Genomic DNA, 16,885 nt, shown 5'->3' on the forward strand with positions numbered 1-16,885 from the left:
GTACCCTTAGAATCAGTCACTGGGCAACCTCGAGATTGGGCAGGAACAGAGTGAGCCACAGTCATTCCAGAACCGGTCCCATGAGGGTCCTGCTGCTGGCCCCTCCAAACATTGGCCATCACTGCTTGAGCCACTGCCCCAGTTGGCACTGGACACTCCACTACTCCCCTGGACTAGGGCTCCCCTGTGCCCCCACCACTGCTGCCACTGCTGCTGTCAGATGAGTTCTCCTTTAGCCCTCTTCCTGGGCATCACCAGCCCCAGATTTATAAAATCCAGAGCCTTTGGGAGGCTGAGACGGGCGGATCACGAGGTCAGGAGATCGAGACCATCCTGGCTAACACGGTGAAACCCCGTCTCTACTAAAAACTACAAAAAACTAGCCAGGCGAGGTGGCGGGCGCCTGTAGTCCCAGCTACTCTGGAGGCTGAGGCAGGAGAATGGTGTAAACCCGGGAGGCGGAGCTTGCAGTGAGCTGAGATCCGGCCACTGCACTCCAGCCTGGGCCACAGAGCGAGACTCCATCTCAAAAAAAAAAAAAAAATCCAGAGCAAGTGTGTCTAATTGGCCATGCTGTGTCTCAGACCTGGTACCTATAGAGGCAGTGGTCTGGGAATCTCCAGATGTGGTCCTTTCAGCCTTATTGAGATAAGCCCCATCTCCACAAAAGCTCATAGGGTAGAGAATTCTCCAAATACAGGGAAGTGGTTCAGCTCCTAGGTAGACTGAACATGTCAGATGTCTAGTCCAAGTAATTGTTCCTGGGCTGAGATGGACCTGATGCTGCTTCCTAAAGAAATTCTAGGGTTGTTCCAGTGGTCCACTCAGAGATGCAGGTGACAACTGAGGCTTTCTCCTATTAGCAGAAATGGACATGTAAGGCCTTGATTTTTGTTTGGATTTTGTGTTTTATTTTCTTTGCCATTCCTGATGATGAACTGGCCCTGGAAAACACTGTGTTCGCTGGGTAGAATTCTGCCTTGATAGAGTGAATGCAAACATTCCCTGCTGTGTTGATTTGAAACAGGAACAGGCATTTTCTATATTTTAGTGGCATATGGTGCTAAGATTTTATCATACTTTCTTGTAAAGAGCCAGGAAACTTTGCCTGCTTAAAAATGTGTGTTTATAAACAATAGACTTACAATGAATATTCCCATCTGTTAGGTGAACATAATTTGTGTAGGAATTCCCATAATAGGTGGAGGACTTTGCAACTTTTTTCATATTTTTTTCCCTGGTGAGACATTAGACTAAAGAGATGGTACAAAACAGCATATGCTTAATATTCGATTTTGTCTCTATTTCTCCCTGTTGTTTGAAAGCAGTTCTATTTTTGTGCATTAGTACATAGGATTACTATAGAAATTCATAAGAATTTAAGACCTATTTAGGTACTGAAAAACAGGAAATAGTAGAATGAGCAATCATATAAATATGGTTATGTTGCAATGATAAAACTGTCTTTGTAGTGTTTCAAATACCTACTGCAATGACTTGTGCTATTTCTTTCCAAAAACTTTTCTTGACTTTGTTTTAAGCTAATCTCAAAAATCCCCTCTATTATAATCATAGCGTGTAATAATCAAAGCTGCACATACTCCTGGTCTGGATTTGTAATTTAAATAAATGGCGTTGGCTCTTTATTATTGTGATTGTATTCACTAATTAATTTTGTTTTAGATGAGCCATTCTACATAAAAGAATAAAATTTTTAAGATTAAAACTCAGCAATATTTTTTCTCTTCACAACAGATTTTATTAATCCTCCCCTAGGAGCTCAAGAAGCTTATCAGAGGGAAAAACATAGTTTGATTAATTTTTGCTTAATCTTGAATTACCTGTGTTGTCCAAATGTTTTAGTCACTTAAAGTTTTTGCCTATCAGTTCCTTTTTCAGGTTGCCTAATTGTACATACTTGAATAAAAACATGAGCAATTTGTTGAATGTAAGTGATTCAAGGTATGCTTGGGAACTGAGCAAATACAGCATAGCACACACTTTGTCTTTTACTTGATTTTGAAAACGTTTCTCTGGTTATACTTTGTAAAAGGAAATACTTTTAAATTGTAGACAGGTATTACTGGAACATCTTTTTTGGGGGGTAAAGTATACCATCATTCTGTTTTCTTCTTCCCTTTGTGGAAAGTAGTCTATTCCTATTTGAGCTCCTTCTCTTTTCTTTTTCTTTTCTTTTCTTTCTTTTTTTTTTTTTTTTTGAGACAGGATCTGGCTCTGTCACCCAGGCTGGAGTACAGTGGCACGATTTTGGCTCACTGCAACCTCTGCCTCCCAGGCTCAGGTGATCTTCCCACCTCAGCCCCCAAGGAACTGGGATTATAGGCTCACACCACCACACCTGGCTAATTTTTGTATTTTTTTTGTAGAGACAGAGTTCCGCCATATTGCCTAGGCTGGTTCCTTTTCTTTCTTTTGATAGATGCCTTCCCATATGTGAAAAGCATCTAAGCCTCACGTCTTACTCTTTTGTTTTTTGTTCAAATATGATGTACCTTATTCAACCGCAACGTGTATACCTTCACTTTTATTTTTTAATATGATCATCAATAGAAAAAGCTGTACATATCCAATGTATACAACTCGATGAGTTGGGAGATAATTATATGCCCTTGAAACTTTCACCACCATATATGGCATAAATCTCTCCACCTCCAGAAGTTTATTCTTATTTTGTGTGATAAAAACACCTAAGACTTACCCCCTTAGTAAACTTTATGTAATACAGTATGATTCCTATAGACGCTATGCTGTACAGTAGCTCTGTAGGACTCACTCATCTAGTATAGCCGAAACTTCCTGCCCCTGCATTCTTCCCCATTTCCCCTCCCCTGTACCCCCGAGTGGCCACCATTTCACTCTCTGCTTCTATGAACTTGACTATTTTAGATTCAAGAGTATCAGGTAGGATTTGTCCTTCTGTGTCTGGTTTACTTCACGTAGATGAACCTAAAGGATATCATGCTATGTAGCAAATGCCAGGATTTCTTTCTTTTTAAGGCTGAATAATATTCCATTGCATGTATACACCGTATTTGCTTTCTCCATTCCCCAGCAGACACCTGGGTTGTTTCCATGTCTTGGCTAATTGTGGATAATGCTGCAGTAGATGTGGGAGTGCAGACATCTGAGATCCTTATTTCAGTTCTTGGGAAATATACCCAGAAGTGGGATTTGGGGGTCATGTGGTCATTGTATGTGTAATGTTGTAAGAGACCTCTATACTATTTTCCATAGTGGCTATACCAACTTACATTCCCATGTATAGTAGTTCCTTTTTCTCCACGTCATCAGCAACATTTATTTTTCATTTTTTGGTAGTAGGCATCCTAACAGGAGTACAAAGACATCTATCTCACTGGTTTGGGTTTGCATTTCCCTGATGATTAGGGACATTGAGCCCTTTTTCATATACCTGTTGACCGTTTGTGTGGCTTTGGAGAAATGTCTGTCTAGTATCTTTGCTCTTATTAAAATTAAGGGGTTTTTTTTAAAGCTATTTTTTCATGATGTAGAGTGTGTGTGTGTGTGTGTATGTGTATGTGTGTGTGTGTGTATGTGTTTTAAGACAGGGTCTTGCTCTGTCGCCCAGACTGGAGTGCAATGGTGCAATCTCAGCTCACTGCAACGTCTGCCTCCCAGGTTCAAGTGATTCTCCTGTTTCAGCCCCCCCAGGTAGCTGGGATTATAGGCGTGTGCCACCACACTGGCTAATTTTTGTGCTTTTAGTACAGACTGGGTTTCACCATGTTGGCTAAGCTGGTTTCAAACTCCTGACCTCAAGTGATCTGCCTGCCTCGGCCTCTGGGATTACAGGCAAAAGCCACCACGCCCGACCTCTCATGTATTTTGGATATTAACTCTTTCTTGGCTGTGTAGTTTGCTCACACCTTACTCTTAATTTGTCTGTGAATGTGGCCGAGAACTCAATTACCTGTACCATCTTGGGCAGCTTAGAAGGGGTGGGCTCCGGAGTTGTAAGACTCATCAAGTGGCTGTTGGTTACCTATCTTTATTTGCTGGTGGATTTTAAAACACCCTAATTTACAAAACCAGCAGTAAACCTAAAGCAAGGTTTTTATAGAAACTATCTTTTAATTATTTTTTTTCCTTTGAAATTATACTAAAAAGTGTAGACAGGCATGGATTTGAAGGATGATTACTTACAGTTGCAGAAGTGGAAAATACATATGAAATGACTTTTTAACCTCTGAAAAAGTTTTTAAAGTTAACATCAGGGCATACGTGGAGAAGTCAGGAAAGGAAGTGAATACGTTATGCTGAGAGACATCCACGTTGGTGACTGGAGAGAGACGTCCTGATGGCATTGCTTTCTCTGCCCTGACGAGTTCTACATCTCATTCTGAAAGTATTCTTTGCCCCTTTGTGTGGAGTGACACAAGACATCATGTTCAGACTGTTGCCAGTTCTAGAAATAATCTTTGGAAATTCTGACGTTCTACAGAGAGAGAATTTAAATGATTTTTGATTGAGAGGGCTAGTTTAAATGCAGTGACTTTTAATGATTTAACCTTTCTCATTCAGCCAGTTGTGAGTTATATCCCCTATGTGCATGGCGCTGTGCTAGATACCACGGTTACAATGATGAATAAGACAGAAGTAGATCCTAGCTTTGGGTGATATTTATAGCCCAGTTGGCGAGACAGGTATCAGGGCAATCATCTCAGAAATACACAGTAGTTCTAGTTAGTGTCATGGTTAGGGAAGGATTGCACAGATATTAGGTTACCAAAAATAAAATATTCGTTGAGCATAGACTAGATGAGATGCCAGTGCCGTTTGATAAAATAGCACCTGATGGTTAGATATAACTGTTGAACACTGGATGTAAGCATTAACACTTCTTTTTGCTATTCAACAGGTATATTATTCCATCTTTGCAGAAGCTCGATGCTGGGTTTTACCGCTGCGTGGTGCGAAACAGAATGGGAGCACTCCTGCAAAGAAAATCAGAAGTTCAAGTTGCATGTATGTGTACAGTACGGAGATGTCCAAATGTTACAGAACAGAGTGTTGCTGGGGAGTAAATCAGAATCACTTTTCACCGTTGTAGGAACTGAGATTTTATCTTTGGTCCTATTTCGGGTAGAATAATTGCTCAACTCAGTGAGAGATAAGTAAGCAGCCAGCGTGGCTGGCCAGGCGAGGGGCTGATGAGGCAAAGGCCACTTTTCTTCATTTGAAAAGACTCAGGATCCTACAAGGCCCTGGGGATGATGACAAAGTGAACGGGATGCTTTCTGTCTTCGGAATCAGCTGCTCTTAGCTTGCACTACGTTTGGATTCAAAATGTTATTAAAGTATGAAGTTCAGCCCATTTAGGTCAAAGTTCATTCATTGTCGGTTCTTTCCAGTGACGATTTGTTTAGAAATCTTTACGCCGCACCACAAAAAGCACTTGGACAGTGAGCGTCCCCAACGGTATTCATGTGATATAGTGACTTATTAATTCTTTATTCAGCAGATCCTTTTTGGAGAATGAAACTTTTAAAAGTAAACGAAGGAGACATCAAGAATGCAGGAAGCTTAAATTTTCATGTAGTCTTGAGGAGAAACAGGAGAGCGAACTTGGCCTATGCAAAGTATTTAGTCCTTTTTCTAATTCAAAATCTGTGAAGAGTAAAAATGGACTGCCGGCTTTATTTTATATACATATTTGTATATAAAATAGAGACATAACATATATAATAATTATATGTCATATATATGTGATATATGTAATATATATATAAATAAATATATATTTGAGACAGGCTCTATCTCTGTCTCTCAGGCTGGAGTGCAGTGCACAAACATAGCTCACTGCAAGCTTGAACTGGGCTCAAGTGATCCTCCCTCCTCAGCCTCCCGAGTAGCTAGGACCGCAGGTGTGTGCCACCATGCCTGGCTAATCTGGCTAATTTCTTTTGTTTTTGGTAGGGGAGGGATCTCACTGCATTGCCCAGGTTGGTCTCTAATGCCTGGCCTCAAGTGATTCTCCTGCTCCAGCCTCCCAAAGTGCTGGGATTACAGGAGTAAGCCTGGCTTGTTTTATTATATTTATTATATCTTGAATGTACTACCAAAATTTCTTTTTCTTTAAAAGTGAGCAAAACAATGTTGTAAGATGTTAGATTACATTTTAATATATCATTATAAACCTTAGAGAACAAAAGAGCTCCTGAGTTGGGCTGTACTTTTTGGTGATGACAGAGTTTCCTCATTTGTCATTTTAACCCCAATTAAGGCTTGTAGCTTTCAGTGTGAGTAGGTGAAATAAAATAATATGTAGTTATTCTACCATAAGCCTAATGACTGGGTGAAGTGGTGATGCTATACATGTTTGCTTTTAAAATCACTAGGAAGGCTTAAGTTTTTCTAAATTGTGATGTCGAAGAATGTTGCAGAATAATTGAGAACTTTTATTCAGTTGAATGATTGAAAATGTAATTATTAGAGTGAAGATCAATACCTAAATTATGTTTTAAGAAGAGCTTCAAAATTATTATATTAAATTCTGTCTTATAAAATTGAATTTTGCTTAATTATGTTTTAGTTTCTATTCTGTATCTCTAGCTCTTAGATTTTTTTTTTTCTTTTCTTTTCTTTTTTGAGATGGAGTCTGCCTGTGTTGCCCAGAGTGGAGTGCAGTGGCGCAATCTTGGCTCACCACAACCTCCACCTTCCGGGTTCAAGTGATTCTCCTGCTTCAGCCTCCCGAGCAGCTGGGATTACAGGCGCCCGCCACCACGCCCAGCTGATTTTTGTATTTTTAGTAGAGACGGAGGGTTTCACCATGTTGGCCAGGCTGGTCTCAAACTCCTGACCTCAGGTGATCCGCCCGCCTCGGCCTCCCAAAGTGTTGGGATTACAGATGAAAGCCACTGCTCTGCCTTTAGTTTTTTTTTTAAATCTTTCTTTTCTCCTTTGCTTTGATAACAAATTTCATTTTCTTTTAAAATAACTATGAATATTTTTCTAATCTGTTTTGTTGGTTTGTTTCATCTTTTCCCTCAAATATTAGATACTGTCACATAGAAAATGTCTTTCGACTCCAGAAGACATTGATAATAGAGCACTTCCTTGGAATATTTCAAACTTATTTACATTTAAATAAAAATACACTATTTTGCCTTATCTATTTGTATATTTTTATTTGCATCTGACCATCATATGGAATTTTATTCAAAAATTTCAAATGTTACTAATTTTTAAATTAGCCATTTATACCTACATTCTAATAGCTGTGTTTTGTCCTGTGACTCCATTTTGTAAACGTTTTTTACCAGTAGAACAAATACTGGAACAAAGGCTAGTTGCCCCAAATTAAGTCAACAGTATGGGAGTGGGAGAATGCTGTATAGACTCTTCAGTGGTTAGGAAATATTGCTCCCGAAAGATCCATGTGGGAGACAGTGACCTCACAAATGAAGGGAACAAACTGAAGAGAGCAAGGTCCGGTGCCGAGCTGGAACGAGTTTGAAAGATTTAGGAGCTAGGAGACATCCGGATGCATTTTCTGACGGTTTCTGAGAAAACTGCTTCATGTGGTTCTAGGGTGGCTTCAGCACTTCACTTTCAGTATCAGACAGTTGCAGACATTCCCTTGTATCATCAGGTAGAACAAACACCATGTGGCTTTGCTGACGAACGCGCAGCCTGGGCGCTTCGGAGGCGCGTGACTTGGCTTGTCCGGTGCTTCACTCACAGGCAGATCCGCGTTGGTCAGCGCTGCCGTGCAGTCTCGCTCGTCCCCGTGTGACATGTGGCAGCATCAGTGACTTCACTGTAACACGTACCTGTTTCCATCTGTGACCCCTTCCCTCCCCCAAAAATGTTTTCTAGAACTTGAAAGCGCTTCTTTTTCTCTGCAGACATGGGAAGTTTCACGGATACGGACCAGAGGAAAACAGTTCCTCAAGGACGTGCAGCAATTCTAAACCTGCTGCCCATCACCAGCTACCCCAGACCTCAAGTGACTTGGTTTAGAGAAGGGCACAAGATTATTCCAAGCAACAGAATGTAAGTTGCTCCAAACATTAAAGCTTCAAATACAATTTTAATGTCATTTGCTGGCCCCATCTACACAGTAAGTGTACCAATTAAGGTTACCAATGATTTGAAAAGAGCAAACTAGTCTAGGGGTCCTATCCTAATCTTTAGCAAACAGCTGTTTTAGGACTGGCTTGCATATTTTTAAGAATTTTAAGCAAATAACCATGTAATATTCTTTTTTTCTTTTGTTTTGTTTTGTTTTGAGACTGAGTCTCCCTCTGTCATCCAGGCTGGAGTGTGGTGGCACCATCTTGGCTCACTGCAAGCTCCGCCTCCTGGGTTCATGCCATTCCTGCCTTAGCCTCCCAAGTAGCTGGGACTACAGGCACCCGCCACAGCGCCTGGCTAATTCTTTGTATTTTTAGTAGAGACGGAGTTTCACCATATTAGCCAGGATGGTCTCGATCTCCTGACCTCGTGATCTGCCCGCCTCGGCCTCCCAAAGTGCTGGGATTACAGGCATGAGCCCCTGTGCCCTGCCAATATTATTCTTCAGAATGTGGCGTGCCCTAAAACTAAAGCACCCTTACCCAACTTTGCAGTCAATTTTTTTTTTTTTTTTGAATGTACTTTTTAAGATGCCATTGTCATCCCTGAGTTGGGTTTGGCTCCTAGTACTAATTTAATGAGTGCTGGTATTTACTTATAGAGCTGTGGGTTTTTTTTCCCCCTCCTTTTATTGAGCCGTGTTTGATACTACTTTCTCTGACGATAAAACAGTAATTACTGCTTATTTCTCTTTATCCTTTTATCCTACCATGACAGTTTTATTTCTCTTCAACTAATTAGTGGTTCACCCATGTATTGCAGAATAGTTGCTTTGTGATTAGTTAAGCATTATTTCAAGGTGTTCTTGCCTATCTCACATTCAAGATATTTATCTAATGCCAGACAGGTTTTCTTCACTTGGAGCTTTAAGTGATTAAAAAGAACACTTGGTATATATTTCATAACTGGACATTTTACAACCTAATTTAAAGACAATATTCCAAACATAAAGGTTTCAAGGCTGAACATTTCCAGAAGAATCATGAAATGCCGTAAGCATAGGCCAGAAGTCAGATATTTATGCCGGCCAGTGGTTGCACTCAGATAAAAATTCATCAGGAGAAAACACTCTTGTTCTGCTTTTTTCAAAAAGAATGTGTGTGAGGTCATTTGCCAAATAGATTTTACATGTAACTGAAAGTTACTGTGGCAACCCACTTGCTCTCTCCGCTACCTGAGCATCTGTGGAATCCCTTCCCTAAGCCTTGTGATTCTTACCTCCAGCCCCTACCTGAGCATCAGAGAATCCCTTCCCTAAGCCCCATGTCTTCAGTCTTCTACTTCTGGATCAGAATCTGGCTGGAACCTAAATAATAATAATTATTATTACTATTAATAATTATATAATACTAATTATAATTAGTAATTATTATTTTGAGACAGAGTCACTCTGTCACCCAGGCTGAAGTACAATGGCGTGATATCAGCTCGCTGCGACCTCTCCCTCCCAGGTTCAAGCGATTCTCCTGCCTCAGCCTGCTGAGTAGCTAGGACTGCAGGTGCATGTCACCATCCCCGGCTAATTTTTGTGTTTTTAGTAGAGATGAGGTTTTACCATGTGGCCAGGCTGGTCTCGAACTCCTTACCTCAAATGACCCACCCGCCTCGGCCTCCCAAAGTGCTGGGATTACAGGCATGAGCCACCCCACTTAAGCTTATTTTACAAATGTTTCTATTTTGGTTATTGGGAACAAAAATTTGTATGTGTGTGTGTATGCAGAATATTTTAAAATTCTAGTAAAAATACCAATTACCTTAGAAGATGGGATAATTGCTATCCTTTTTTCTTTATTTGATTACAGGTTACTTAGATATCCACCTTTATATTGATTCCAATCATAAAAGATGCGTTTTGAGTTGGGATGAAACAAAGATGAAGGATCAATTTTTCAGTCTTTAGTAGACTGTTAGGCTTTAAAAAGGCAGGCGAGGGCTGTGCGCGGTGGCTTGTTCCTGTAATCTCGGCACTTTCGGATGCTGATTGCTTGAGTTCAAAGCAATCTGGAGTTTAAAAACAGCCTGGGCAACATGGTGAAACCTTATCTCTACTAAAAATTTTTTAAAAAAGAAAAATAGCTGGGTGTGGTGGCACGAACCTGTAGTTCTAGCTATTTGCTACTTGGGAGGCCGAGGTGGGAAGACAGCTTGAGACCAGAAGTTGGAGGTTGCAGTGAGCTGTAATGGTGCCACTGTACTCCAGCCTGGGAGACAGAGCAAGACCCTGTCTCCAAAAACAAACAAAAAAAAAAAGTGGGGGGATGGGGGCGGCAGGCAAGATACATTCTGGTATAAATATGCTAGAAGTTCCCAGTGCTGAGCACAATATGACCAGGCAATCTTAGGATAAATGTTGGGGGAGAATTGGTACCAGGGATGGGGAGGTAGTTTGAATTAGGCTTTCCTCTCAAACATTGGAGCTTTTTAGTTAATGTCAGTGGCAGCAAAATTCATTGTGGAAGAATTCTTTGAACTTAGTAGCAAATAAGTCTGTATTAATCCACCTGTTAACCTGTGTTTTCTCTATATGCATGAGACAACACTTATTCACAAGTCTGACAGGGTATAGAATGAAATAACTCTTAATTTCATAAATTTTTTAAACTTGCAAATGCATGCTAAAGCCTGTTTAATTCCTGGTGAGCTAATAAAGACAGGACACTAGTAGGCCTTTAACTTGGTGTAATATCAAACAAATGGTCTGCTTACAAGCGTGAAGCTGTTGATAAATCTCTAATCTCAGGAAATAATGCAGTATACCATTTTTTAAAGAGATGAGATGAGGCTGATTATGGATCTTTACACTTTTACAAGGCCCTTTAGTTTCATATTTTCCACCTCATCATCACCCCGCATTTATTAAGTACCTGCTGTGCAAGATTACATAAATAAGTATGGGTATGGTTTTCTCCACAAGTTTATACATCATCCAAAGAGATACAGCTTTCATATCCCAAGTACACTGATTCGATCTTTACAAATTATATGAATGTATTAAATGATCACATGTACCCTGAAACTATGTACATCTATTATGCATCAAGAAAAAGTTTAAATGTTTAAAAATTTAAAAATCTAAATATGAAAACCCAGTATATTGCTTTCCATGTCTAAGAAAGTACAGCTTTTGATTGAAAATGGGAGGACATTTCTGCGTTCCTCCCACCCACGTGATTGATAGCACAAGTCACATGGCATCACATTTGTTATATACCCAGAGATGCCTTTTAAAAATGAGCATTTGACTCAAGGTGCTTCACACATATTGAAATGCAGGTCAAGCTTCTGCACCTGTTTTATTTTTATTTTTATTTTTTGAGATGAAGTCTTGTTCTGTTGCCCAGACTGGAGTGCAGTGGTCTGATCTTGGTTCACTGCAACCCAAAGTCAAGCGATGCTCCTCCCTCAGCCTCCTGAGTAGCTGAGATTACAGGTGCACACCACTAAGCCCAGCTAATTTTTGTATTTTTAGTAGAGACGGGGTTGCACCATGCTGGCCAGGCTGGTCTCGAACTCCTGACCTTGTGATCCACCCGCCTCGGCCTCCCAAAGTGCTGGGATTATAGGCGTGAGCCACCGCGCCCGGCCTTTCTGTACCTATTTTTAACCTCCTTGTGTGAGTTTGCTTTTCTAGTACATGTACCTTTGTCATGTGGTGAAAGAAGCTCGTTTTGTCTCCCCACCTCCATTTTTAAACATTATCTCATTATCTACTCTTAAAATGTGAACTTTAGGCTTATAATTAAATGATTTTTTTTTTCATTTTCAAGGGAAACAGTAAGTCTAATGTTTCCTAACTTGAAAAATTAGTTGAATAGCCTATTAATAATCTTAACAGGAGCTATTATTTATTGAGTACCTACTTTAAACATATCTTCTCTGATCCTCACAATTGCCTTCTGAGGCAGGTATAATTAGCTTTATGTATAGTTATCAGAATGGAAGAGGATGGATGTTAAATTACTTACCCCAGGGCCCAGAGCCGATACACGCAGAGCCAAGGTTCAAACCCAGGTCTGCCTGACACTCAGTCTCATGCTCGCTTCTGGATCAGCCTAATTCTTTCTACCTTATTTGCTGATCTTTTTTTACGTTTTTGATTATTTTTTTCCATACATTGCTCTAGTCTTCCTTTCTCATCTTTTAGAAGACCAGCTTTCAACTTGAAATAACATGGATTAACCTGGGTTTGCACAGAGGGGTCGAAAAGTGTCAGAGACTGGTAGGTTTTGAAACTAGAGTCAGAGCGGGCGCGGCGGCTCACGCTTGTAATCCCAGCACGTTGGGAGACCAAGGCGGTTGGATCAAGAGGTCAAGAGATCGAGACCATCCTGGCCAACATGGTGAAATCCCATCTCTATTAAAAATACAAAAATTAGCGGGGTGTGGTGGCATGCGCGTGTAGTCCTAGCTACTTGGGAAGCTGAGGCAGGAGAATTGCTTGAACCTGGGAGGCAGAAGTTGTAGTGAGCCAAGATTGCGCCACTGCATTCCAGCCTGGCAACACAGTGAGACTCAGTCTCAAAAAAAAAGAAAAAGAAAAAGAAAAGAAAAAAGAAAGAAAGTAGGATCAGAAAGATTTCCTGTTGGATTGGATGTGGGCAATTAGAGAAAGAGAATAATCATGGATAACTCTATGACTTTTCTTGGCCTGAGCAACTTGTAGGATGGAGATACCATTTGCTAAATAGGGAGATGATTTGGGGAGAAGTGAATTTTGTCTATATAGGTGGAGGATTTGGCAGTGTTGTCTGCAATCTGTTTTTGACAAGTTAAGTTTGAGATGCATCGTAGGTCACCAGAAGGAACCAATGATTAGATAGACATACATGTCAGATTCAAGATCAGCAGCGAGGTCTAGGTTAAACTTGTGAGTTGTTGGTGTATTGATGACATTTAAAGCTCTTTACAAACCTACGAAATAAGCCAGTAGGTGTACCCCCAAAGACTTCCATTGTATCAGTTAAAATGGTGATGCATGCCTATAATCCCAGCTACTTGGAAGTCTGAGGTGGGAGGATCACCTGAGCCCAGGAGTTACAGACCAGCCTGGGCAATGTAGCAAGACTCTGCCTACAAAAATAAGAAGAAGATGCTCTTGGCTGCAAGTCACTTTGGCTATCTTATGCAAAAAGAAAATTTATTGGAATATATAGAGAAATAAAGAAACCAATAGGAGAGGATTTCATAATAACCAGGACAACTCCTGAGGCCCAAGGAGCAGAGAACAAATAAACAGTGCAATGGCCTCCCAGGTCCTAATTCCTAGAACTTGTGAGTATGTTAGGTTACGTGGCAGTGGGGGAAGTAAGGCTGCAAAGCCATCTGGAGCTGATATAGGTGAAAGGATGGGACAAAAGGAAAAAGGCATTTTAGGGCAAGTGAAGTTAAGATCCATGACTGTACCCTATGACTTGATACAAGCTCAAATGCTGGCAGAGCTGTCTCCCAGCATCTCGCCTTAGGGTTTTAACCAGTGAGAGTCAAGTTCCATTGTCCCTGACTCCCACATGCCGGAGGGCAGAGGCCTGCTTCTCCCAAGCTTTGTGGGTCCCACTTTGGGAGGAGACAGGCTAACTTTCCTTGTTTTATACATGAAGTAGAGGGAATTCCCTGGATTTGTTTTGACCACCTCTTAGCAAGTATTCTTTTGCATGGTTGAGATCTGAAAAACACCATTGTCCTGAGATTTATGACTTCAGTCAAAACTCTGAAACAAGAGGAAAATTTTAGTTAGCATCCTGCTCTTTATTTTTTGAATTAACAGTTCACATTTGCACCCTGGGGGCAGGTAGAAAACTGTCTGAGTAGACAAGACCTACAAATGTGAACAGTTTTAGGTGGTTTGTTTTTTGGAGACAGTCTTGCTCTATCTCCCAGGCTGGACTGAAGTTGAAGTGGCATGATCTCAGCTCACTGCAACCTCCAACTCCAGGATCAAATGATTTTTGTGCTTCAGCCTCCAGAGCAGCTGGGATTACAGGTGTGCCACCATGCCTGGCTATTTTTTTTGTATTTTTAGTAGAGACTTTGTTTCACTATGTTGCTCAGGCTGGTCTGGAACTCCTGACTTCAGGCAATCCACCTGCCTCTGCCTCCCAAAGTGCTGGGATCACAGAGCACCATGGCCAGCCAGTTTTAGGTATTTTTGACCAGCTAAAATGTTTTTGTTTTTCTACCTACATTTGGCCTCCTGGTATGCATAGGAGATACACAGTGCTGGAATGGCTGGATGAATGAATGTGAAGGAAATTCATGTAATGTCCACAGACTTCCTCAGCAGAAGGGGAAAACAAATGAGAACAAACCTCAAGGAAAAATGCTGTTGATGAGGCAGAAAAAATATCTTGGAAAGACAAACAGTAGTTTGAGAGAATTGAAAATAAGTTATATTCAGAATCCGAATAGGTAATTACAGGTTTTATCTGAGAAGTTGAAAAACGTGTATATTTATTTTTCTGATTTAGTGAATGCAAAGTTTGCTGTCTTTGCATATCAAAGATGAGCATAGCTTTGTCTTATAAATACAGTCTAATTTGATAATAAAATTGTTCTGTGTTATTTTGGTTTAGATATATTTTCTTTATTTGCATTTATTTCTCAAAATATGAAATGTGAATATTGATGCCGTGCTGTATTTCTCTTTCCTCCACGATGTAATTTATGTTGGTAGTTATCAGATTAGAAAACAAAAACTTTGTACAGTGCCGTTCTTTTGCTTAATTGCAGGTTCTTGTGCTCAAATTGCATCCTGTAGCCTACCTGACAGGAATGTGCAAGCACAAGTATTCTTGAATGTTGTTTTTCCTGCACATGCGAAGTTTATAGATGAAATGTTTCAAACCTTCAGTCAGCTTTGCAGTAGACGACTTACCAGTAATGATCTGGATTGTGAAGTATGGGCAGTAAACAGCGTCCCAGGTGACTCAGAAACAGTCTGACTCATAATTGTCCGTGCTTAAATACTTGAACATCCGTTAACTTATTATCATTTCATTTCAATTTCTTCAAGAAAGATTTGTTTAACTTAGCACTTGCATTGGAAGTCACAACTTAATGTTCAAATGAAGTAGATCTGTTTGTAATAATATTTTTATAGTTAACTAGGCTTTCAAAATAATGTGCTTTTAAAATTTTATATTTTATAGGCATTTTGTAGATGTTTGTGGAGTATATCTATGTGTGTGAACCGAGCCATATTTGGTATAAGTAAAACAGACGGGTAGATATGGGTTCCAGGCCTGCTTTCACCGTAACTCTGACCTTGGGAGAATTACCTATTCTCCCTTTGCCTCCATTTTCCCATGTCAGTGAAAAAGGTTTTCTAACCACTTCTGCAGTCCTTTCTGGTATTAATGTTCAGTGCTGCTGTTAAGGAAAGGAGTGCCGTGGCAGTTGTTCCTCCCCTCCCTCTCTTTCTTCCTTCATGCATCCATGGACATTTCCTGAGTACTTGATTAGTGCCAGGCACTGTTCTGCTTGCTAGAGACAGAAAGGGGAATTGAGGCATCCCAGGTACGGCCTTCAGTGAGGTGTGTTCTGATATGGAAGCAGGTAATACACAGGATACTTTGGGGTGAGGGTGTCGCCACGCTGAGAAGACACGGTTGGGTGGGAAGAGAGAGTCCCAAGCCAAATGAGGTTGAATTGAGTGGCTAAGGACAGGCCCTCTGTGGAGGTGACATTTTAAAAATCACATTATAGAGTTATAATTTACATATAACAAAATGCACATTTTTAAAGCATATAGGTGGATGAATCTCAATAAATACATACACAGAAGAATTTGCCATCCCAATCAAGAGAGTTCCTGGGCCCCTCCTGCTGTTAGTGTGCATTCCTGCAGCCCTGCCCTCCCACTTGTCTAATTTCCGTTACCGCAGGCTAGATTACTTGCTTGAGAATTTCACACAAATGACATCACTGAATGTGAAATCCTTTGTCTAGCTTCATTCATTCAACATCATTTCTGTGATACTCTCAATGTGATCCTTAATAATAATAATAATGAATGATTTTTGAGTGCCAGGCACTGTTTTAAGGATTTTATTTATAACAATTCACTTAATCTTCACAGCAGCCCAGCGGTTTAGTACTATTATTATCGTGGCTTTCCTGACGAGAACTAAGGCAGAGAGAGGCCAGCAGTTGGCCAGCGTGGGAGCCCTTTGACTCCCAAGTCCACACTGCTCCGCTGTGTCTATGAGGCTGTTCTCCCAGGTTGATGTCTGCAAGATGGGAAGGAGCCAGCCAGCCCTGTGGAGCTCAGGAGGATGAATGTTCTAGGCACAGAGGCCAGAAACAGAAAAGAGCTTGATGTATTTGCTAAACTGAGAGACTCTGGCCCTGTAGCCCCCGAATGTGGGAAGGAATCTGGATTTTATTCTGTACACAGTGGAGAGTCTTTGGAAGAGGTTGCTATTTTTTTTTTAAATGATTAAAATTGTGGTAAAACATAACTTAAAAAAATAGAAATAGGGTTTCACTTTATCATCCAGGCTAGATTGCCATGGTGTGATCATAGCCCACTGCAGTTTCAGGCTTCTGAGCTCAAGTCATCCTCCTGCTTTGGCCTCCCAGAGCGCTGGGATTACAGGTATGAGCCACCATCCCTGGTCTAAGATTTATTATTTTAACCACTTTTAAGTATAGTTAGTGGCACTAAGTGCATTCACATTGTTGTGCAATCATCACCATCATCCCTCTTCAGCACATCCTTTCATCTTGTGAAACTCTGTACCCATTAAACATAACTCCCTGCTCCGTC

General features: G+C 40.6%; 1 protein-coding gene across 2 annotated transcripts in view; it reads left to right on the forward strand.

Moving 5' to 3' along the window:
• Positions 1 to 16,885, forward strand: part of SDK1 (sidekick cell adhesion molecule 1) — a 982,307-nt gene that overhangs the window by 335,745 nt on the left and 629,677 nt on the right. For both annotated transcript variants that reach the window (XM_030933228.1, XM_030933229.1), the window contains 2 exons: positions 4,901 to 5,007; positions 7,893 to 8,040. In XM_030933228.1, the coding sequence (XP_030789088.1) occupies positions 4,901 to 5,007; positions 7,893 to 8,040 (255 nt within the window). The remainder of the gene's footprint in view (positions 1 to 4,900; positions 5,008 to 7,892; positions 8,041 to 16,885) is intronic.

This window comes from Rhinopithecus roxellana, chromosome 6 (genome assembly GCF_007565055.1).
Source record: "Rhinopithecus roxellana isolate Shanxi Qingling chromosome 6, ASM756505v1, whole genome shotgun sequence".
Taxonomy (NCBI): domain Eukaryota; kingdom Metazoa; phylum Chordata; class Mammalia; order Primates; family Cercopithecidae; genus Rhinopithecus; species Rhinopithecus roxellana.